The 25,212-nt window shown below is 35.4% G+C and overlaps 2 protein-coding genes across 14 annotated transcripts in view; one reads left to right on the top strand and one right to left on the bottom strand.

Moving 5' to 3' along the window:
- LOC108040061 overlaps positions 1–11,542 on the bottom strand; it is an 84,692-nt gene extending 73,150 nt beyond the window's left edge. For 4 of the 13 annotated variants that reach the window (XM_044460610.1, XM_044460614.1, XM_044460615.1 and 1 more), the window contains exons 1-4: positions 11,323–11,524; positions 10,966–11,008; positions 8,849–9,430; positions 7,281–7,361 (exon numbers count right to left, since the gene is read on the bottom strand). In XM_044460610.1, the coding sequence (XP_044316545.1) occupies positions 7,281–7,361; positions 8,849–9,430; positions 10,966–10,989 (687 nt within the window). In that variant the 5' untranslated portion in view covers positions 10,990–11,008; positions 11,323–11,524. Of the gene's footprint in view, positions 1–7,280; positions 7,362–8,848; positions 9,431–10,965; positions 11,009–11,322 lie in introns of all 13 variants that reach the window. The other 9 variants (XM_044460617.1, XM_044460621.1, XM_044460622.1 and 6 more) reach the window with 7 other exon arrangements.
- Positions 11,543–12,719: 1,177 nt separating this feature from the next.
- Positions 12,720–24,855, top strand: LOC108037945 (protein yellow). Its single transcript, XM_017114619.2, has 3 exons — positions 12,720–13,061; positions 15,209–15,875; positions 24,327–24,855. The coding sequence occupies exons 1-3, from the start codon at positions 12,826–12,828 to the stop codon at positions 24,816–24,818; spliced, it is 1,395 nt and encodes a 464-aa protein (XP_016970108.2). The 5' UTR covers positions 12,720–12,825; the 3' UTR covers positions 24,819–24,855.
- The last annotated feature ends 357 nt before the right edge of the window (positions 24,856–25,212 follow it).

Raw genomic sequence — 25,212 nt, 5'->3', positions numbered from 1 at the left:
GCGAATGTAACACGGAGAATTTTAGAAATAATAATTTTTAAGAAGGACCCTTTGTGACCTGCCATTCAGATAACTTGAGAACCATATAATGAGATGAACTGAAAACCTAACAGGTCAAGTTTCCAAACAAGAAGTAAGTAAATACAAAATCAAATGCTTTACTTCAATAAGGGTAAATGACGTTTGTTTAAAAACTAATTTGGAAGCCTTTTATTACAAACGAAAAAAGCTCCAAAAGGTTAGTGATTGTGGATCTACGTTTAAAAAATCTGTGTTGACGCAGAGAAACAAAGGTGTTGCAAATTTTTTCAAAAAGCTTGAAATACCTGACAACTTAGATATACCTCTATAGTTACTGGCTTCTAACTTGTTTCCTTTTCTGTAAAGAGGAAAAATATTATATGTGGAAATTGGGGATATTCTAGAGATAAGGCAAACAACTTGTGAAGAGGTTTGCACACGGCTTCAGTGCAAAACCTAAGCACGCACACAGGAATACCATCGGGCCCTGGCAAATAAACATGCTTAACACGAAGAGGATCCAAAAGAAGAGAAATTTCTGTTAAAGTGGAACTGAATATTAAGTTCGACTTGGATATGGTGTTAGAATAAGGCTCTGATGAATTATTTAAAGTAGAGTCGTTTAGGTATTACCTGATCCGTATTTTTCAAACGACAGCGAGGAAGGATAAAAATTCGATTTACGCATGGTGTTTTAAAACTGTTTCGGATCCTGCAAGAGCTGAACCTTACAACATTTTAAATAAATCTTGACCGAGGACTTAAATATTTAGGAAAAACAGATTGAGAACCGGTATTTTTATATTTCCCAAAAAAATCTGGACTTTAAATTTCTTAAGTGTGCCAACTCTTTGCTAAACCAAGGTGATTTATTGGAGATTGACGGATAGTAACACGGAACAGCAATTACAAAATAAGGTTATTGCATCGAACATATTATTGCATGAGAAAAGATCAGACCTATTAAAATCAGAAATAAATTATTTACCTTGTGAAAACAATGTAACGGTACCCGTGTCAATTGTAAATTCGATTGTAGGATGATATGGATCTTCAGGTTGCGTGAGTGGTGCTACTCTGACAGAAACACACCTTTGATACAAAAAACAAATCAACTACGCGAACCAGTGAACCATCAACGAAAGCATGTTATATCATGTTATGCTATAGGTAGTAAGACATTCGATCCACTATTCCACCATTACACAAGCCGAGAATCGAAAATTTGTTTTTTTAGTGAAACTAAAGCAGACATTGTTTCTTCAGAACCAACGTGAGCCGAACAACCGACAACCACAGCGGACAAATCGGAAGTCGCTGGTTGCATGCTTTCCACTATGGATTGTTTGGATACCGAATCTTTATTAACTGCTGATCGTAGCAACATTTGAGGAATTGCGTAATGCGAAAACTTATTTGAAACTTATAAGCGAGTAGTAATAAGTACCGCAAGAGCGCAGAAACTGCACGCTTAGAACTTCATAATAAAACATCACTAAGTTTGTGCACAAAGTTTATAAAGTAGATACCTTGGAAAGCGAACTGAATGTAAATGTATATTTAAATAAATGACTATGAGAATATTTTTATAAAACCCACCGATGGGATTATACGAAATCGGAGAGCAGAAAAAACCAACCGTTTACTTTGAAAGTCAAAAGACGAACTATTGTTCAATAGTTTGGGCGTTGGACAACCTTGGATCCTACTTTTGACCCAGCAACAGTAAACACCGACATCCAACCGCCAGCGTTTACACTAGGTAATAGGAACTACAACGCCAAATTAAAACGGTGGTAAACATGCATAGGGGCATACAACCGCGAGCTTATTTATAAGACATCGAAATCTACTGTAGTAGCTGGTGGTCTCCCCCCATTGTGTCGACTGACAGCTAACTGCAACAGAATCCATAGCTACAATTCACAGTGCACTTTAAGACGGATCAGACTTAATTCAGCACGCCGGAATAAACTTTTTTTTTTATCCTAAAAGACGGGAATATTTTTGAGAAACTCCGCATGTTGTGTGCAAGTAAGGATAACTCTATGCAAACTCTGCAAATTTCTTTGAAAAATGAATTAACTAATTGGTAATCAAGGGGATCAAAATACCCGAAACCTACCTACAGTTTTTGCAAAACTGCTGCCTCGAATCTTTTGAGGCTACAATATTCGCATTACTCAGAGGTTGGTACAAATTTGAGTGACAAAGATGAAATCGGCAGGATAATAGGAGAGGAACATTAAAGAGCCCACCGAAACCCAAAGAAAATGAAGATGCAAATCTTACAAAAGCACCATTTTTCCATGATGGTATACCATATTAAGTCACAAGTGTCTTCTTGCCTAGTTTGTAAATGTTTAAATTCGACAGACATCCGAATAAACCTCAACTCCAACTAATTCCTAAGTTATTATTAACAAATTTTCCAAACTCTTGCCAATTGAATCTAAGTCGGCGATACATTTTACTTCACTGCACCGAAAACAATGGTGTCAGATAATGAAAGGGGCGTACTTTGTGGACGGTTCTCAACTATTTACAGTCTTTGGGAATCGCTGTGTACTACCACCAACCAATAACCATACAACATATAGACTGGTTATTTCATACAACGAAAATGGACCCAAAAATTTCTTAGCGACAGGCCCCAGAGCTCATAGCAGCAGGCCCCGGACGCTTCATGTGCGTTCGGGTTTTTTGCGCTCTCATTCTTATTCTCATTTTGATGCTCGCGCACTCATTGCCTACCCTAATAACGATTGTATTTTGAAGGAGCGGGAGAAGCTCGAAAAGAACGTAGCATACGAAAATTATCCTTTTTATAATGCTATCTTACCAATAACAAAATTGGATATATTAAATATATTAAAAATCATTAAAGAGATTGATTTATATTAATTATATTATACATACATATTATACATACATATATGCAAATCATTGTACTGCTACAACTGATTTGAATTTGTAAATCTTCATGTTGATTTACAAATTCAAATCAGTAATGCTGAAATATTAAAAATATATTATAACATATAATATTCTTAATATTACACATTATGAAAAGTAGCAAGAGACAAAATATTCTTGCCGCATCCAATTGAAATAATCGTACACATACACCCCTGTATGAGAATGCATGAACACGCATACATATAAAGACCAATTCAAGCGCAGGCGCAACCTTCTTCAAAATGCGCCTCTCTGCGACTGAACGATTCAACTCATGCAATGAGCGCGCGAGCATCAAAATGAGAATAAGAATGAGAGCGCAAAAAACCCGAACGCACATGAAGCGTCCGGGGCCTGCTGCTAAGAGCTCTGGGGCCTGTCGCTAAGAAATTTTTGGGTCCATTTTCGTTGTATGAAATAACCAGTCTATATGTTGTATGGTTATTGGTAGTACACACTAGACTTCTGCATGAATGTACTCATTTGTAGCATGACAGATCTGTACAGTAGTGTAGTGTTCTTAAAAATACTGCACTCATTTTTTACTGTACAGTAGACTCTATAGGCCAGAAAAAGATAGCACAACATTTTCAGTGTACTCACTTCGAGTGAGTACAGCATATAGTTGTAGTCTTCGTGAGTGAGTACTACATTTGTCCTTTTTTAAACACGCTGTACAGCTTGTGTGTTGACTGTGTACAACTGTGCAGATGAGTGCAGTCAAAAATTGCCACCACTGAAGACATGGCAAATAAAATAATGTTCCTTCATTCCAATATTAATAACTTAAATATAGATTCTTTAATAACATAAAATAATTATTATAATAACTATTAATTAAAATATTAAAAATTTATAAATTCTTTATTTTATAAAAAATACATTTGAAACAAAAATACAAATCAATTTTTTAATCGTATTCTTTCTATGAATAGTTCACACGAAAACTATATATGTGTGTATGTACCAGCCAATTTCACTTACTGTACAGTAAGTCAACTGCACACCAAAACACTGTACAGTGCGTTGACTACACCAATTTTGCTGTACTCATCAACAGCTGTACAACTATGGAATGAGTGAGAACACTGTCAATCAAAACACACAATACTACCCTACTTACTCACACCCAAATATACTGTGCAGAAAAAAAGTGTGCCCACTTCTAGAATAAGTGATTCATTTGTCGTGTTGGATGCATTCATGCAGAAGTCTACTACACACCATCCCAAAAGAGGAAAGTGAAAGGAAAGATTAAAAGGTTCCATTCAACTTTTATCAACATTTAAAGGCGCTTGAAAGGCGAACATCCCGACCGTTCCGATTTATATACTACGTGCAAAGGAACGAAAGGTGTGTGCAAGGTTTCAATTCGATATCTTTAAAACTGAGAGACTCAGATTTCGTAGAAACAGACAGACGGACGGACAAACGGACAGATAGACGGACAGACGGACTTGCTTTTATCAACTCAGGACGCGATCCTGTTCAAGAATATATATACTTTATAGGGTCGGAGATGTCTGCCTCACTGCGTTGCACACTTTTGACCAAAATTATAAAAACAACAAGCAGATAGCTTTAAAACTGAGGGACTAGTTTGCGTAGAGGCGGACATGGAAAGATCCACTCCCCTGGTGATGCTGATCAATAATATATATACTTTATACGGTCGGAAATGTCTCCATCACTGCAATGCAATCTTTTGACTGAAATTATAATACCCTATTCAAGAGTATAAAACATCGACGGATAGGCTCAATTAAAAACAAGAAAGGAAGCAAACTTCGGCAAGCCGAAGTTTATATACCCTTGCAGTGATTACAAATCCACTACATTTCGATTTGTATGCCTATATTACTAATAACAATGAAGCTATGTCGATTTTAAGCTGACTAGTTTGCGTAGAAACGGACGGACGGACGAACAGACGGACTTGGCTAGATCGACTCTCCTGGGTCGGAATTATTTCCTTCACTGCGTAGCAAACTTTTGACTGAAATTAGAATACCCTCTGCAAGGGTAAGAAAAAAGTTCAAAGCCTATCATCTACAACAGGGGAAAACAGTCTATGTCTCGAATAAACAAGTTAAAAACAAAGACAAACAGCGATTCAAAACAGAAGAGGTAAAAGAGGATGCTAGAGTCAATTAAGTCAAACTAAATCATGGAAACTTATTCATAAATCTCATTTAAAAAGTAAGGAAAAAAAAATACAAATTATAATAAGCAAAAAAAGCGAAATTATTAGGAGTACAAAAAAAATATAAATAATATAAGACTTAAGACTTTGCCAACACCTAGCGGGTGAGAACAGCAAAGAAGCAACTCTCTTCCTAGAATGGCGATCTTGCACGTCGCAAACGCACTTCACATATTCAGATTCGATGCGCCGGTCATCGCACTTCAACAAGGAGTCGCTTGGCGTGTCAATGAGGTTTGAATACCCCTCCTACATGTAAATCTACCTACAACAACTGCAGCAATTCATCAAAAAGACCACCGAAGAACATTCTGCAGGAGGCTACGGACGGGATCACCAAGATGACCGCTACAGCTCACCGCAGTCCCTGCTTCTTAAATTGGCTGGCGTCTGGCTGAAAATGGGTCACCAGGTCACCCTTGCCTCAGACTGGAATATTATCCTCCAGTCACAAGACAAAGTAGTCAGAAACGATAATCAAAAAATTAAAATCAACACAAGATTGTTCAACGTCACACACGTCTCGCTGCAGAAACTAGACAATATTTTGGCAATGGTAAACTCTTTCGACGGAGACGTACATGTAGCCACGGTACTACTACAAGAGCCAGTCAACTGGCGAAGACGGGAGTCGTAAACATCATAAAGAGGTGGAGTCCTTCATACCAACATATAGTGGAGGCAGTGGAATTTTCTGAGCCATCAATAATGATCAACGGACCTTAACTACTATACGTTCGAGTGACCCATGGTGGTGGATAGGAAATACCGACTAATGCTCATGTATCCCACTATTTCCGCCGGGAAACGTGTGGTTTTGGAATTTAACAAATTGTGGACATTTAACAAATGGACACCCAAGAATCGTACGCCGTAGGAGGAGTTAACAGTGCAGCTTTTCTCCTCGACGGTTGAGATCAGCAAGTGCGCCGGCAATAAAACAGCAACAATGTGTGGCGGTCACTGTCTGCAATGCGGAAGCCGACGTCGACCCCAACGGCTAGGCCAGTTCGAAATTTGGCTAACTAGGAACGCCTGAACCTGGCAGAATTGGACTGAAAAAGACGATTCAAGTGATCACAAGAGCTACAGCTTATTTAACAAAATGTATAAAATTGAAAAATGTATATTTTTTAAGACTAAACACATATCAAAACCATTATATAAATGTTCAGAAAGTTATGATTTTTGGACGAGGCTAATTTTGGAAAAAAACGTAGGCGTAGAATTTCAAATCATTAAGAGAGCTGATATAGTCATGCCGTCTCTCCGTTTATATGGAACAACTTTCAAGCTCACTTTACTTCAAACATTCAAATCGAGTTTGAAAACTCAGGTGATCGGACGGGTATATCCATTTCCTTATGACTTATTTTGCCAAGGTAGTTGATAAAAGGCTCTTTCCCGCAAATACCATATTTAAATTTTAACTGCTTGTCAACAAGCCCAGCTGATTGACAGTACGACCAAAGACCAATATAATCATTTATATTGGTCTTTGGTACGACCGTAGCACGCTTTATTCTGCTGAACTCTCGAAATTTTGGTCACACTGGAAAGATTAATGTTTTTACGCTATCGTTCTCGTTTGTCGATCTGAGTACTATACTTTAACAAATAATGCGTAAATCTATTGATTATGTAGGATTAGAAATGTTAGTACAAGTGGCTCTCACTAGGTCAAGAATATCAGAAGAACTAACAACTAGAGTTATTTTAAGTTACACGACCACAGTTCGTTCTAATTTAATTAAATTAATATTTTAATCAAAAATTTATCCATTGAAAGTATAAATTCGTTTAACTAAATCTATTCCGGGCTGAAATGTGCGGATGGAATGTTCATATAAACTACATACAAATTTCAAACCATTTTCGGGCGAAAAGATTTCTATGTCTCCCCAGTTCGTCCAGTGAGTGGTTCCGCAAATCAAATTTTTTTTAAACAATATCCTGTAACTTTGCCTCACAAAACACACATCTTTATTATCATACAAATATGACAATTATTATCAATTATTTAAATAGTTAAATAATCTGTTATCTTTGTATGCCGCGAACTTACTCACTAATATTTTTATATAATTTCTTCACTTACATGTTCAATTGGCAAATCAACTTCGGGTTTTGTGGTTTCGCCAGCCAGCTCAGATTTAGTGCTTGTAGTTTCAATAATACCCTAAGATTAATAAAAGTATAATTATTATCAATCGAATTATAAGTCAAAAACTTGTGTAACTGGCCAAGTATATTAAAGATAAGCTGGCCACACTATAAGAGCGGTGGCCTATCCCTCTCTCTCAAGAGAGAGCGCTAGAGAGAGCGGCTTGCGTGCAGCGAAGCTCAGTCTCGATCGAACCAAGAAGTAAAGACAACGTGTGTGAGATATAAAAGTTAAATAAAGAGACCTTGATTATTCCTGGTTAGCTTAAGCACGCCGAAGTTTATATACACTGGCAGTTATTTTTCCGGTGACCTGTGCTATTTATTTAAAAAAGTATTAAAGGAATTTTTCCTCAACTACTTGGCATAATTTTCTGCGTATTCAAATGATCACGAAATATAAACTACATTAGTCAGAAATTACATATTTATTAAAATCAAAATAAGAATTTTTTGCGGCAGACTATTCATTTACAAAGATATTGCACTTTTTTATACCACTGCATACCACACACAAAATATGTTAAAATTACATGTTTTTTGATTTCGACGCAACGTTTTAGCGTAGACTAGGCTGGTACTTACAGCTGTTGCTGCCAGTCACAAAGAGCAGTGTTTGATCACTGTAGTTGCCATATGATTTTTTTTTTAGAGGGGAATACGGGATACTTTAATGCATACTAGTACATTGTGTAATGTTATTTTAAAATTGTGAGAAGGCGGCACTAAAACCATTATTACTCTAGTTAACACCCAAGATCTTTCAGGTCGTTAATGAATGATCTAGTCGAATGTCTAGATCAATTGGCACTAAAAGTTGTGTTTGCTGTCACAGTCTCATTAAGAAGTTTTCGCCTGCATTTATGGTTTTTTCCTAATATCTGGTGTGCTCAACCAAATTTCCAGCTGACAATTTATTTTAAGGATAAAAGTTAAATTTATTTACATATGAATCGGATAAAACAGTAGTGAATTAAATACAAAAAAAGAATCTAATGTAAATTAAAAAAACAAAAAAACCAATGTTTGAAAAGTAAAAAAGAAGGTGGGACTTACAAAATTGTTGGTGTGTTGATAGATATTGACCAAATATGTTTTTAAGTTTTTAATAACTATCCTATACCAAGTTTATACAGAAGATGGCTTTTTGTGGCCGTATCAAAATTTTGAATTTAACTTGCGCTGCGTAGCAACAGAATCTGCATATTGAAACTAAAAACTGTAGCCTTAGCTGGATTGTTTCCGATATTTAAACGTTTATACGGACGGACAGAAAACTGTAATGGCAAGATCGACTCGGCAAATGATCCAGGTCACGGTAATATACACCTTAAAGGGCCGAAAACGCTTCCTTTTATATTTTTTTCGACAAATAAATTTAATAAATTCCAAACAAAAATTGATTTAAAAGTCGTTAGCTTGCATGGATTAATGTAAGCTAAATAAAGCTGCATTTTAATAGCTTAAAAGCGTTAAATTGATGTATGCGTAAGAATTTCTTACTTCTTCTGTCAAATTTTCTGTGCAGTCTTGTAATACCGTTTTTTCGGTTTTTTGAACTTCTTCGTCTTCGTCTTCAACTTGTATATTTGATGTACCTTGTGGCACAGATGAGTTTTCAGCATTAGATGTGCTTACAATAATACAATTTTCATCTTTTATGACAGCCACGTTTTGATTATCATCAGAAACAATGGGCGGTTTTTCGTTTTTGGTATTGGCAATGACTGAATTTTCCAAAGTAATAGTTGTGTCTGTCTTAACAGGTGACTGTTCTATGTTAAGGTCCTTGGATTCTTTTTCATCCGTATTAGCAGTGGTATCAGTATCCAATGACCCAACCGGTATTGACGGCTTTTCGACTACGGTATCCGTGTTCTCGCTTTTTAAACTACAGTTTTTGGATTCCTTGTCTTCAATTATTAAGTCAGCATCGTCGATATCATCTGTTCGGCTATTGGGCTTATCTAAATCACTGTCACTGCTTAATTCCAAAGGGGTTTCGACTGAGTTACCATTATCTTCGGAAGCCAACACATCAGCATGTAACTCTTCCGTGCCATTTTTTGTTTCAAGAACTTTTTCCTTAAGATGGTAAAGAGAAAATGCTGATGTCAACTCTAATACTTGTAATTTAATTATGGTTAATTACAACTTACAGCTTACAAAATCATTATCAGACAAGAAAGAAAGCAAACCTCGACAAGCCGAAGTTTATATATCTTTGCAGTTATTACAAATCGACTAAATTTCGATTCCTATGCTAATATAGGCATCGTTACTATGGCAGCTATATGATATTGTTGTCCGATTTTATTTTAATTAAAACCATAATTCCATAATATTTAAATACAGTAGAATCCGGTTATAACGACTCCATACAACTTATAAGATACAAACTTATATGGTTAGTGCGTCTTCCGGGAATAACTACGTAAAATCGTCGGTCTTTTGAAAGTCGCTATAATCGGATTCTACCAAATCCCAAAAAACAGAAAAAAAACAAAAAAATTAATATTGTTGTCGAATTTTTTCCGATGGTTCCTATGGGAGCTATATAATATAGTCGCCCGATCCGGCTCGTTCCGACTTATATACTACCTGCAACAGAAAGACAACTTTTGGGAAAGTTTCAAGCTGATAGCGTTAAAACTGAGGGATTCATTTTTTTATCTTATCGATGATTTAATTTTAACAAAGGCAATTAATGTATTTTTCGAGGACTTTTGGCTGTCAAAATCTGATAACTAAATAATATTCTCTGATGTTAAACAATTGGAATAACTCCCGAAAAACTAGATTTTTTAAAATTGACAAATTAATAAAACAAATTTATTATCTGAAGGACTGTTGAAATTACAATTATTTTTTACTTTGTGAAAATTTCATTTTCAAGTATTATATATAAAAAAAAAACATTTTGTATCCTTTTAAAGGTGTCATTTTGGGTAATGGTTTATTCATTTTACCCAATTTTTGTAATTTTGTTTAAATTTTCTGTTTCTGGAGTATTACCTTCATTTAATTTTGTAGGTCAGTGTTATTAGCCACGTTTAACAATATAATTAAAAGTATTTTTATCATTCAAGTCTGTCATAATTTCAATTTGCAATCACAAATTCTGTGAAGGTGACAAGACAATATCTTTAAAAGCAGAGTAAGACTTAAACATATTTTATATTTATGGTTGCTTAGATTTTAAAGCCCAGATAAAGCAAATTAATTCGTTTAACCTAGACAATTATTTTATTTTTGAGAAAATTTGAATATTAACTAGCTTAATTTGATTAAGTTGAGTTCGAGACTAAGTACACATGTGAAATTGGCTTTTTCACATGTAATATATGCGTCGTCGAATTGTCAATGAAGTTAATCTATGCTAGGAGTTCGTTACACGATTTGAGTTTTGATTATCTCTTATCAGACCCTTTTTAATGTGAAATAATCAACATAGCGCAGGAAAGGTATATATTTAATTTGTGGACGCCAAATGAATTTTAAAGGTCTCTCCCAAATTTAAAAAAACTCAAGTCGTGTGTGAAAGAAATAAGCATTTTGTAATGCTAACTAATATGAAAGATATTTATTTATTTCTAGTAAAGACAATATATAGTACTAACCACAGTATTCGAAGTAGAATCCATTTCTCAAAGTTATATCAATCTAAAAAAACAAATAAATAAGTAAGTTAGGTACATTTAAAATCAACCACTTGTAGAAAAAACATTTTGTTGTAAGAAGAAAAACAGCAACAGGATCACATAAATAAAAGAATGCATAAATATGTAGATGACAAATACATCGTTTTTACTTGTTCATGTACATATAAAATCACGAGGGACCGTAATTAAAGTTAAAGGGTGATGTTCTTATGTAATACATTTTTCACGAATTACAATCCATATTCTCAAATAGCTATGAACATAATAAATCTGTTTTTGATTTATTTTTTAGGACTTCAAAATTACGACATTTACCTGCTTATTTTGAGGTGGTGTTCCGAATAGAAAATGTTTACTTTTTACAATACAATCGAATTATTGAAAGAAAATAAAAAAACCTAAATCCGTTTAGACCAAAAGAATGGACAGGAATACATACGCCTTTGTGTTTCGAGAATATGAGTGCACATCAAAGATAGCTTCCACACTGTCCACATTTTGCCTATTTACTATATTATCGAGTCTTTACCATACGACACTTCAGAAAATTTAAATTTAAATCTCACACATACAACAAGAAGTATTCACAGATGCCACAGATTGTAATTTCTACATATAAGAACAGTAGAGAGAATCTCTTCCCAATGTGATGCTGTTTAACGCATTGATTAAATACAATTTTGTTTTACGTTTTTATTTTTGAGGCACTGGATATGAGACAAACATACAGTAGTAAATCTGAAATATTTATACCCACACTGAGTATATTATAGTTTTGGTTGGAACTTTTAATTAATGAATATAAAATTTATAGGAAATGAAGCAAATATACATTTTAATAGGGTTGTAGAGTTGTCTCATGCAGCCTTCTTCTTGTTAAAACTCTTAATTTTTGTTTAAATGACCTTCTAACCAAAAAAATGTAAAAGTTTTAGAAAATATAAAAATAAAATTTAATAACGGAAATTAAAACAAAAGCGCATACAAATTCATGAATAGACGTTAGGGTATATAAACTTCGACTTTCCGAAGCTAGCTCTTATTCATTTTGTTATGATATTAAGTATTTTGGTTGATTGAATTAAGTAAAAGCGCGAGTATACAAATTCTTTAAAGAAATAATATATAAACAAGAAAGGAAAGCTAACTTCGGGCGGAGCCGAAGTAACTGAACAATCGGAAATCCCATAACTTTGGTGTTTTTAAAATTAGGAATTTGGGATTTTCAATCAATCCGACCTACCAAATTTCATAGGGATCGGCCGACTATAACCTAAATAATTAATTCTATGACCATTACTGCCCGTTACTGTCACTCCCTTGCATTATAAAAGATGCTGAAAAGGGTAGAAATAAATTTAAATTAAAATCTGTATGGCGCGTTTACAGAATAGGGCATATCGGCAATGGATGGCGGTCACATTGTAAATTGCGGGGAATTATACACACAAAAAAAAACAAAATCGTTTTGTAAAACAAATATCTGAATAAGTCGACCAGTGATGCTGATCAAGAATATATATTTTTCAAAAGGTCGGATATATCTCCCTTACCTCGTTGTTAACTTCTGACTATAATTCGAATACTCTCTGCAAGGGTATACAAAACGGTCTGATATTTCGCTAAGTCGAAAAGCTTTTTGCTGAAAGCTTACATTAAATAAAATTAAAAGCTCGTACACGCTTCAAAAACTTTTAACCGATATCTAACAACTAACCAGTTAATTACATTTGGTAGACCGGATTGATTGTTACAAAGGAATGCATCGGATTTCCCTAGATCAATTTTAAACAAAACAATTTTAAATTTCGGGTCATTATGATGCACTCTTTTCCAAGTTTTTGTATAACTACGCAGATAATTTTTTTTATTGAGTCGTTAAGAGGAAACTTCATTATTCAACCAGTTCAGCATCTTGAAGGCTATGATTACACCACACAGTCATTTTCGATGAATTTAAAGAGTGAAAGTCATCTTGAAATCGTTAATGAGTGGAAATATTTGGACTTTGAATATTCAACATTTGTCGAACGTCAACAAGCAATTTTGAATGGGTAACTAAAAATTAAATAATTCTTCTTTAATAATAACGAGGAAGTAAGTTGTCGTCTGCAAGCGTACTGCAGTTATACTGAAACTTGATGTGTATATTAACCTTGACAAGAGCGTCTTTAATAAAGCCAAAGGATACAATTGCATTAGAGTTATTTGGATAAATGCATACCACAATTTTTTGTATTAAAATCGTTACCAGTTAAAAAAGATTCAATTAATTAATTTGTTTTAATAGATAGACCTGACCAAGATGTAAACTTGTGCAAAGTTTTTTAAAAACTAAAATAAATTTTTTTTGTATTGTCGTGAGTAGTTATATAAGACGAGATACACAAAAAATGTATTTATTTTATTGGTGATAATATGTTTATTAAATGATTGATTTATAACGGAGAAGAAACGAGAAAGGAAGCAGTTATTACAAATCGACTACATTTCGATTTCTATGCCTATATTACTAAAATCAATAAAGCTAAACATTTTGCCATCGTTTCTATGACAGCTATTTGATATTGTTGTCCGATTTTAAAACCGTAATTCCATAATATTAATATTAAGAATATATATACTTTATAGGATCGGAAATGTCTGACTGAAATTATAATACCCTCGGTATAAAAATAATATTTATTCTATTTGTTTGTTGATTTTATTATTCAAATGCTATGGGATAGACAAAACATCTGGTAATTTTAAAAACATCGATTTTGCTGTTTGTCTATTGTCAATTGATGTTAACAAAATTTCTAAATTAATATGCCTTATTTTCATTTCGATGCTTAAAAACAGTGAAGATTTCGTTCTTATAAAAGTAATTTACGGTCTTACTTACCGTAGTATATGGGTATATGCTAAGAATCAAGGAAGTTTTCATTTTATTTTCCCTTCTCCGATTTTTTTATATCGCCGTTATCTGATACAGACGTCCAATTTTTACAAGCCAAAAATTTCTGAAATTGCTAAGTCTTGCAAAGCTTCATACATATAGCTTTTAAGCTAAAAAAATGTGCCTTTCACTAATTGCAAACTTTTGACTGAAATTATAATACTTTATGCAAGGGCAATAGTAATAATAAAGGGTTTATAACAAAACCGTATTGGTTTACTAAAGAGAATTCGCGATCTACATATATTTTATATATATAGATATCGATCTTATATACGATTTCTTAAAAAAATTTGTATACCCTTGCAGAGGGTATTATAATTTCAGTCAAAAGTTTGCAACGCAGTGAAGGAGACATTTCCGACCCTATAAAGTATATATATTCTTGATCAGTATCACCAGGAGAGTCGATCTAGCCATGTCCGTCTGTCGGTTTCTACGCAAACTAGCCAATCAGTTTTAAAGCTATCTGCTTGAAACTTTCTCAAAAGTTGTCTTTCTATTACAGGTAGTATATAAGTAGGAACGAGGCGGATTTATCGACTATATCATATAGCTCCCATAGGAACAATCGGAAAAAACAATTCCAAAAAAATTATAACTTTGCTGTTTTTAAATATTATGGAATTACAGTTTTAATTAAATTAAAATCGGACAATATTATCTTATAGCTGCCATACAAACGATGGCAAAATGCAACGCAAAATCGACATAGCTTCATTAATTTTAGTCATATAGGCATAAAAATCGAAATGTAGTCGATTTGTAAAAACTGCAAGGGTATATAAACTTCGGCTTGCCGAAGCTTGCCACCTTTCTTGTTAGTTCTAAACAAGAAAGGAAAGATAACTTCGGGCGGAGCCGACTTCATAACTTTAAAATCACCATTGTTATGACATTTCCAATTGTTCAGTTATATGGCAGCTATAGGATATAATCGGCCGGGGTTAGCTTTCCTTTCTTGTTTTCTATACCTATTTTCGGTCTTACATTATATCTCGTCTAAGCATTTCCCGGGTGGGAGATGGAGACCGTGCTATCGAATTGGCGATGATCAGGGAAGCTAGCTTAAAAATATAAGTTAAGACTGTTCTCTTGATTAATACTTATTAATTTAATTTTTTTCGGTTGTTGTTAAATTGATATAAATTATTTTTTATTTCTTGTTAAATTATTTTCAGCTTATAAAAAAAATTGTTTTTCAGCAAACGCATTTAAAAACTGCATTTAAAACTTTTATACTTTTTTTTTTACTTACAGAGACTTCGTGCCAAAAAATAATTTACCTCTTGGTATAGATGTTTATCAAGACCGACTGTTTGTTACAACGCCTCGTTGGAAGGATGGAGTTCCTGCAAGTTTAGGCACAATTCCGTTTCCTCCAAAAGAGTCGAGCCCAGCAATAAAACCGTATCCGAATTGGGAGGCTCATGGAAACCCCATTAATCCCGACTGCTTAAAACTAATATCGGTGTATCGTACAGCGGTAGATAGATGCCAAAGGCTTTGGATGATCGATTCTGGTATTGTTAATGCGACAATCAATTTAAATCAGATCTGCCCGCCTAAAATAGTTGTATATGACCTTAATACTGACGAATTGATCGTTCGATACAATTTGGAAAAATCTCATGTTAAGCAGGATTCCCTGCACTCAAATATAGTTGTGGATATTGGAGATAATTGCGACGATGCTCATGCTATTGTATCAGATGTATGGAGATTTGGGCTTGTTGTTTATAGCCTTTCAAAAAACCGAAGCTGGAGAGTGACAAACTATAATTTCTATCCCAACCCAATTGCTTCAGACTTTAATATATACGGATTGAACTTTCAATGGATGGATGGTGTGTTTGGTATGAGTATATCTGGCAAAAAGGGAAGTGTGCAACGGCATCTTTACTTCCATCCCATGGCAAGCTTTAAGGTAAGAGGTACAAAAGATTTTAGAATAATTAAAAAAAAATTACAATTCTATTAATATTTCTTAATTTCTTTTTATAATTTATTTGCAAAAAAATAATAATAATGAATTTTAAAATAAACAAGAAAGGAAAGCTAACTTCGGGCGGAGCCGAAATTGATATACTCTTGCAGAATAATCTGTAAATTATATTCTCCAAAATTATTCATATGATGCATTCATAATACTTATAAAAAATCCCAACTTCCTAACTATCAAAATTCCAAAGTTTTGGCATTTCCAATCGTTCAGTTATATGGCAGCTATAGGATATAGTCTACCGATCCTTAAATTTGCCGATCTAAAAATTTGCATATTTAAAGTGGTGGGAATAAAAAATATGCAGCTTTATGACACAAACTTAAATTTGGATATGGGTTCGTCAATGTTAACTAGGATATTCTCCATTAAAATCGAAATTAAGATAGCATCTTCAGAATTTGGCGGACAAAGGCTTTGAATTTTTAACATAGTTGGGAGAACATAACACAACGATAGGGAAGTTTTCGCAAGACATTGTCACCTGTAGATCTTTGGAAGTCCATTGATTTCATTCCCAAAACAATATCGAAAAATATCCGTTTGGTAGTGAAATGTAACGCCTAGAAAATTTCTTTTCACGTAGTTGTAGTCACTGAGGCTCCACTGCAGCTTACAATGTTAATTACTTCGTCTTTAATATTTTGTTTTCTCTCTGTGGCGCACTTTTTGACCTTTCGAGAAATTGTAGTGGTAATAAATCTTCCAAAACGATGTGTTCACCATAAGAGGCCCCGATCTTGATGAAAAATTGTACTAGCTTAAGAAAGCCAGATCCACGCACAGCTGTAAATGGTCGACAGTCTTCCGTTATCCACGATGTACATTTTTCTATGACCTCAGACTTGTCCAAAGCTGAGACACATTTTAAAGGTGATGTCTGCTTAGTTAATTTGCAGCAGCTATGACTGTTTAAATTATATGTTTGGCTTTCGGTGTACTTTAGAACCTTGGAGCAAGTGCGGCAGAATACGAATCCGGTCAATAAGGTGTTGTCTGGCTTTACAATTTCTGCCAAGACATTCCAAATAAAACTGCGTCCTTTACGTTTGGCAGATACTGTGTATGTGGCAAGTGTAATTTGCTCAGCAACACTTTCAATGTCAATTTATACAAACTTTACAAATTATCGCCTGCCAGCGAAAAAAGTCAAACATAGCGTGCCAAAAAACTCACAAAGAGGCCCAAGGCAAAGTCGATCAAACCGATCTCAAATGAAAAGTACCGTACGAAAAACCACTTATGTAAACCATCTGAACATAAGCGAACCCAAATATTTGATCACAACAATCATGTATGAGCAATGTTGCACTCACAAACGATCATGCCTGCGGTTAAGAACGATCACGGTCATTGATAAAGCCTAGTATCCTGATCGACGAAAACCGTACGCCAGTCATGAGAGAGAGCGAGAGGCAAACAGCTGGCGTTTACTTTTCGTCGGGCCTTTTTTCACGTCGGTCTCCTGATCGACGAAAAAAATACCAGAAAATTCCATAGCGTTGCCAGTCTGCGGAAACGTGAACCCTAGCGAAAAGATTAAGAAATTTAATCTTTTGGCGTGCGCTTCTCACTGAACATTATAAGAAATGGAGGGAAAAACTCAAAAAACTCACAAAAGTCGATTGCAGGTGTTTACATGTGAGGACAAAATAACATTAATACTATCTGGGGTGCCTCTTGTCAGAGCAAAATGTTTTTTAGGTCCAGAATGTACGAAAAAACACAATAAAAGTGCTAGCTGCACTTTAAACTGAACTTTAAATAAGCAAATAATTATCAGTAAATTAAAAAAAAGAACTGTTAATTTTAAATTGTATTGTTTTTTAATTTCTTTGTAAAGCGGTAGACTTTTCTTGCCAAGGTATTTGATAATATCTTTTAAAGGCTCTTTCCCGCAAATACGATATTTGAATTTTAACTGCTTGTCAACAAACCCAGCTGATTGACAGTACGACCGTAGCACGCTTAACTCTGATGAACTCTCAAACTTTTGGTCACACTGGAAAGATTAAAGTTTTTACGCTAGCGTAATCGTTTGTCGATCTGGATACTAGGCTTAAGCTTTGATCGTTTGATGCAACAGAAATGTTCACTCACAAATGCTCACCGCTCACACTTTTTGGATCAAACAAAGTGATTCAAAGTCACAACTGTCAATGACGACAAATGTGTTTTTATTTCGCTCCGCCGAGAAACTAAAAAAATACACCACAAATAGCCGAATTCTATTTCCCGAAAAGACGATCAGAATGTACGCATGGGTACCTGTGCTCATGTGCTTACTGTAGCAGAGTAAAACACGCACCAGTTCAGGTCGGGATCACTCTCAAGACTGCCCTTCTCTCATTTATTGTCTGCTTTTCTAACATTATCTTAACAGCTAGGAACTTTAACAGAATGTATACATATAGATAACAGGCCGAGTATATTTGTGTGTTTTTATTTACAGAGATGCTTAGGGCTATTACTATGTATAATGTGTATAAATACTAATAGTGTTGCTTAGGGCTGCTACATTACTAAGATAAGTGATAATACAGTTTGTTACAATAAAGGGCAACCCTCGGCAACAACAACAAGACGAACGTCGGCTCTCGTCAATCAGAAATAACGCTTACTTCTCCATAATAGCGGAAGAGTGCACAGAACCGGCAACAACTGCAACACTGCAAGCGAATACGGAGGCACGCTCGCTCTCTCCAGGCGTATTATGTCCAAGCGGCACATCACAAAAAAAGCCGTGGAGTGTCCAATGCCAGTCCCCCGACCCCTACAACTTAACAAACGATCTGCTCAATACAACAACGACCAGCACAATGCCCTCGTTTAAAAAGGTGACTTCGACACTAACGACGTCAACAACCACATCAACTGCAGTGTCTGTTTCGTCAGCTCTTACTGTCAAGCTAGCCCCTACCCAAACCAGAAATACAAAAAATTTTAACGGATCATGAATACAAACAGTTTATATACCCTTGCAGAATACTCTGTAAATTATATTCTCCAAAATTATTCATATGATGCATTCTTAATACTCATTAAAATCCCAACATCCTAACTTTAAAAATACCAAAGTTATGGAATTTCCGATCGTTCAGTTATATGGCAGCTATAAGATATAGTCTGCGGATCCTTATGAAATTTGTTGATTGGCCAAAAATGAAAACCATAGAAAATCCCAACTTCCTAACTTTACAACCACTAAAGTTATGGCATTTCAGATCAATCAGATTTATGGCGGCTATTGGATATAGTCGGCCGATCCCAGCCGTTCCGATTTATATACTGCGTACAAAGGAAAAAAGGGTGTGGTGCAAAGTTTCAATTCGATATCTTTAAAACTGTGAGACTAGTTCGCGTAGAAACAGACAGACGGACAGGCAGACGGACAGACGGACATGCTTATATAAACTCAGGACGCGATCCTGATCAAGAACATATATTCTCTATAGGGTCGGGATGTCTGCTTCACTGCGTTGCACACTTTTGACCAAAATTATAATACCCCTGCAAGGGTATAATAACTGATCAAATTGGAGCAAACAAGTTTTATGTAAAGTCCATAAAAAGGGGTAACATCAACGAATCAAAAATTCAAGTGAACGACGAGCAAGATTACCGATCAGTGGTTAAACACCTTGATAACGGAAAAACCACTGCGGATACAGTGCGGCAATCAATATTGAACCAGAATCCAGAAACTACTTTCTAACATACAACTGCAAGCACACAATTGCCTAATGGCGTAGAAGCAATGCTGGTAACTATAACCAACACAATGGTAGCAATACAGCAAACGCTGCAGGAACTTATGCGCTCTCAAAATCTCCTATTGGAGCTTTTAATCAAACAGAAATCTGCTTAGATGTTTTCCTTAAAAATATGTTTCTGAAATGCGAACGGCATTTCACAGCACAAATACGAGCTCTCGCAGTTCCTAGATCAGTATGACATTGAAGACATGCTTATATCAGAGATTCACCTAACAAACAAAAACTATTTTCACCTTAATGGCTATACATTTTATGAAACAAACCATCCTGATGGCAAGGCTCATGGCAGTACTGGCATACTGATCAAGAAACCCATCAGGCACTATGAGTTGCCATCATTTGCATCATTCCGAAGATGAATTTGTACAGTTCTTTGACCAGCTGGTGATTACAATGCAAAACACACCCACTGGGGCTCTCGACTCACCAACCCCAAAGGAAGAGTGGCTAGAGATCATGAATCACTCATTTCATCTCTACGATCATCCACAGCTTTCAGAACGCATATATGTTCTAACCTCCCGTAAAACAGATTGGGTTAAATACAGAAAGTACGTAAGCTCCCATATTGATGGCTACCAAAAAGAACTAGTGTCTGTTATGTCGCTAGCTGCACAACACTCCACCCCTTTTATACCGGCTTGTAATCCTGATAACAACTGTCGGGCTTCTGGGCATATTAACGAACTGCTACGCAATAAGCGAAGGCCTCGGAGGGAGTGACTTAAAACAGCAAACTATCTTCTACTCACAGCCTTAGAAGATGAATTTAATCGATCTCAATTATCCTATTTGCAGCATCTCTCCCCAAACAGCAAACGATATCCACTGTGAAAAGCTAAATCAGGTATATGTCCACCAATCGAAAGTGAGTCGCCATTACGCACACAAACAGGAGCTCGCAGCAATGAAGAGCAGTCAAATGTATTTGCCGCACATCTAGAAAACGTTTTCAAACCACTCCCACCAACAAATAGCTTTGTGCTCCCAACAAACATCTTTCCAGAGGCTAACCTGCCTATCATATTTCAATCAAGAGAAGTGATAAAAATGAAAAAAATAAACTGCCAGGACACGATTTAATCTCCCCTAAAATGATTATAGAATTGCCAAACTGTGCAGTAAATCTCGTCACCACAATATTCAACAGCATGATGAAATTGGGCTGTTATCCACAACAATGGAAAAAGTCTGTCATCACTATGATCCACAAAGCCGAAAAGGACAAGTCCCATTATGTAGGATAATCAATCTCCTGCCATGCCTATCAAAGATATTTAAAAAGCTGCTCCTGAATCGTATAAAGCAACACCTACAGTCCCATAATGCCATTCCAAACCACCAATTTGGTTTTCGCGAGAAACACGGAACCATTGAAGAAGTAAACCGAATAACCTCCTAGATACGAAATACATTTGAAAATCGCCCAGGTCTTCGACCGCGTTTGGCAGGACGGTTTAATTTATAAAATTAAAACCTTGCTTCCACAGAACACCCATATCTTGAGCATAGAAGTTTCGCATTGCTATGTAAAGATTTCCTCTCCGAATACCATACAATTAAAGCTGCAGTACCTCAAGGTAGCGTGCTTGGACCAACACTGTATATAATTTACACAGCAGGCCTTCCGACAACCAGTCTTACAACAACCTCAACAGTTGCTGATGATACTGCCTTTCTAAGTCGATCTAAGTGCCCCATAAGAGCAACGCAACAGTCAGCTCATATCGGGCTTCTAGAGAATTGGCTAGCAGATTGGCGCATAAAGGTTAACGAGCAAAAGAATAAACACGTCACCTTTACCCTAAACAGACAAACTTGCACCCCACTATCTCTGAACAACTTTCATGGTGCACAAACAACTGAAGTAACATTTCTTGGAGTCCACCTTGATAGACGGCTTACTTGTGCGAAAGCACATCGAAGCTAAGAGAACACAACTTAAATTAAAAGCAAGAAGGGTTCATTGGTTAATAAATGCCCGTTCTCCGCTATAAATGGAGTACAAGGTTCTTCTGTACAATGCAGTTTTCAAGCCAATTTGGAAATATGGCTCCGAGCTTTGGAGAAACGCATGCGTTAGCAACCTAGAAGTAATACAGCGAGCTTAATCAAAGATACTGAGAACTATAACTGGTGCACCGTGGTACATACGGAATGAAAACATTCACAGAGATTTAAATGTGGGATCTGTTAAACACGAAATCGACAGTGTAAAAGCAAAGTATACGATCAAGCTACAGGCTCATCCAAATAGGCTTGCGCGGTCTTTAACCTGGAACACCAGCCATTCACGACTCAGGCGAAGAGATCTCCACACTCAGCAACAATAGCTAGGGCCCTTCTCCTAAAAAACTTAATTTTAACTAATTAAATGTATTAAATGTATGTATTAAGCTAAGACTTGAATACTTGTCGTTAGTCTCGAAGAGGGAAGATTCGATAAATAAACTTGATCTGCGTACACATGTTTTAGGACGGCAGTGAAAGTTTCAGATCACTATCTTGTAAACTGACGGGTAGACGGACATGGCTATATCGATTCCCCTATTGATCCTGATCAAGAATATTTATACTTAATGGGGTCGGAAACGTCTCCTTCACTGCGTTACAAACTTCTGACCAAGGGGATAAAAAGGATGTGTTGAATGAGCTGAAGTATTTTAAGTCGTTTAAAAAACTGAGCAAATCCGTTTATTGCCTGATCTGTGGTTGCCGGCAGGTTTTTTCAGAGGGTATGGATAGGATGTAGATCTATACTTCATGTTTATAAAATTATAATTGCTTTTTCTATATTTATTTATTTTTCTATTATTTATCAAACACTATTTACAATCTTCTACAAAATTAAGATACGACAATTTGAAACTACTTGAAACATTAAAAAAATATTCAGAAAGCAAATTACGAAATTATATTTTATTGCTAACGCTTAATCATATGCTAGAAGCAGATCCTTGTAGTAACTAAGGTAGTAACTAATTCGGCTTTATTGACAGGCGCATAAGTGCAAGCAATAATCATTTTTAAAAGCTCTAAGGTGACTGTACAATCGTCAAGCTAGGAGAGACCTAAGGCTAAGTCCAAGAGCAATTAGGTGTAACGTAAAGACAGCAAATGGTACCAAAAACACAATGTTTACAGTTGGCGGTAAACTCTGGCACAAAACAGAAAAGCAAAAAGTGTTTTTGTTGATATTTAAGTTATGCAAAATACAAAGTGATTTTTTATAAAGGGTAGAGTTGCTTCATAATGACGAAAATCACAGGAAGGAGACATGATGTCATCAGATATTAAACGAAAAGGTTTTCTCAGAGAAGACTCAATATGACGGTATAGCACGTCTGATGTAATAATTAGCGGCAGCATTTCATACGCCAGTCATGAGAGAGAGCGAGAGGCTAACAGCTGGCGTTCACTTTTCGTCAAGGGTTTTTTTCACATCGGTCCTCAGATCGACGAAAAAAATACCAGAAATGTTCATAGCGTTGCCAGACTGCGGAAATGAACTTTGGGTGAACCCGAGCGAAAAGATTACAAAATTTAATCTTTTGGCGTGCGCTTCTCACTGAACATTATAAGAAATGAAGGGAAAAACTCAAAAACCTCGCAAAAGTCGATTGCAGGAGTTTACATGTGAGGACAAAATAACATTAATACTCTCTGGGGTGCCTCTTGTCAGAGCAAAATGTTTTTTAGGTCAAGAATGTACGAAAAACACAATAAAAGTGCAGCTATGAACTTTAAATTAGCGAATAATTATCAATAAATTCAAAAAACAACTGTTAAATTTAAATCACGCTTTAAAGCACGCTTAAATCTGATAAACTCTCGAAATTTTGGTCACACTGGAAAGATTAAAGTTTTTACGCTAGCGTAATCGTTTGTCGATCTGAGTACTAGGCTATAAGCAAGAATGAGGGTTAACTGGCCAAAAATTTATTTTGAATTCGGCTTTTATGAGAAAGTGAAATAGAATGCGATGACACAACAAGGTGCTCTTTAAATTGGGAAATGTTCTCACGACTCACGAAATATGGCTTATATTTTGATGCGGATGAATCAATTACTACCGGTGATGATAAAGTGGGATCATTTCATCACACCAGTTTCAAACCAAAAAACAATTAAAATTAAAATAAGAAACACAAAGGCAAGAATGACTTCTATATATTATATTGAAACACCAAAAAATCTCAAGCTCTTTGAGTTTCAAGAAACCGTCAATGAAGGCATCACGAGTTAGAATATTAAAAGAAAAACTATTTATTTAGGTGCTCCCAAGAGTCTATGGAAAAATCCTATTTTTTCTTCTTTTACAATATATTTAAAACTCTCCGCGAAAAAAAACCGTCCGGATTCGTCTTCAGAGCTGAACAACATTTTAACGAAACAAAATTATTAACATTTAATCTATTTTGGTCAAGTAAGTATCTATGTAAAAATAAACGGGTTTTAATATATGTTAATTTTGAAAGGAATTGCGAATTATTTTCATATTATTAGTAAATAGATATTATTTATTGTTATTAGTATAAAGATATTAAAGTAATATAAATTTCAAGTACAAATAACATCAATTATTTTATATTTATTCTAGGAGTTTATGGTACCGATGGATCTCTTGCTAAACGAATCTTTATGGATAAATTCTAATCAAGACAACGCAAAGTACTTCTTTTCAATTGGGGATCGTGGATTTAATAGTCAGTCATCTACTTCCGGAATCACAAGGAATGGAATAATGTTTTTTACACAAGTTCATGAAGACAATGTTGGTTGCTGGGACACAACAAAGCCATACACTCGAGCCAATTTGGGAAAACTTCTAGATCTAAAAAAGGAACCAAACTTAATACAATTTCCTAATGATTTAAAAATAGACAACAGAGAAGACCAAAGTGTATGGATAATGAGTAACCGACTGCCAATTTTCTTATATAGCAACCTGGACTATGGAGAAGTCAATTTTCGGATATTAAAAGCGAGCGTGAATAAGATTGTTCGTAACAGTATTTGCAATCCGAGCAATAAGAACGTTAATGAATCAAAATCCGCTTATGTGTTTATAGAAGAAGGACAATGTTATTAAAAGTTTTGTAAATAAAGGTTTTCGATCTTGCTGTCAATCATCTATTTAAAGACGCCCTGGAGTACCAAAATTTCAAAAAGACTAACTATTTTTTCATTCTGACGGCAGCCCTGAGAGTCGAAAAGTATGCGAAGTGCCGAGAGGCAACTTAGTAGTTATACCCGTTACTCGTAGAGTAAAAGGGTATATTGTATTCGTGCAAAAGTATGTAACAGGTAGAAGGAAGCGTTTCCGACCCTATAAAGTATATATATTCCTGTTCAGGATCACTGCCGAGTCGATCTAGCCATCTCCGTCTGTCAGTCTGTCTGTCTGTCCGTATGAATGCTGAGATCTCGGAAACTATAAAAGCTAGAAGATTGGCATTTTGCATGCAGATTTTAGGAGTTCCTAC

Source organism: Drosophila rhopaloa, unplaced genomic scaffold (genome assembly GCF_018152115.1).
Source record: "Drosophila rhopaloa isolate 14029-0021.01 unplaced genomic scaffold, ASM1815211v1 contig_203, whole genome shotgun sequence".
Lineage (NCBI taxonomy): Eukaryota > Metazoa > Arthropoda > Insecta > Diptera > Drosophilidae > Drosophila > Drosophila rhopaloa.
This window is presented reverse-complemented; position numbering and strand designations above follow the sequence as displayed.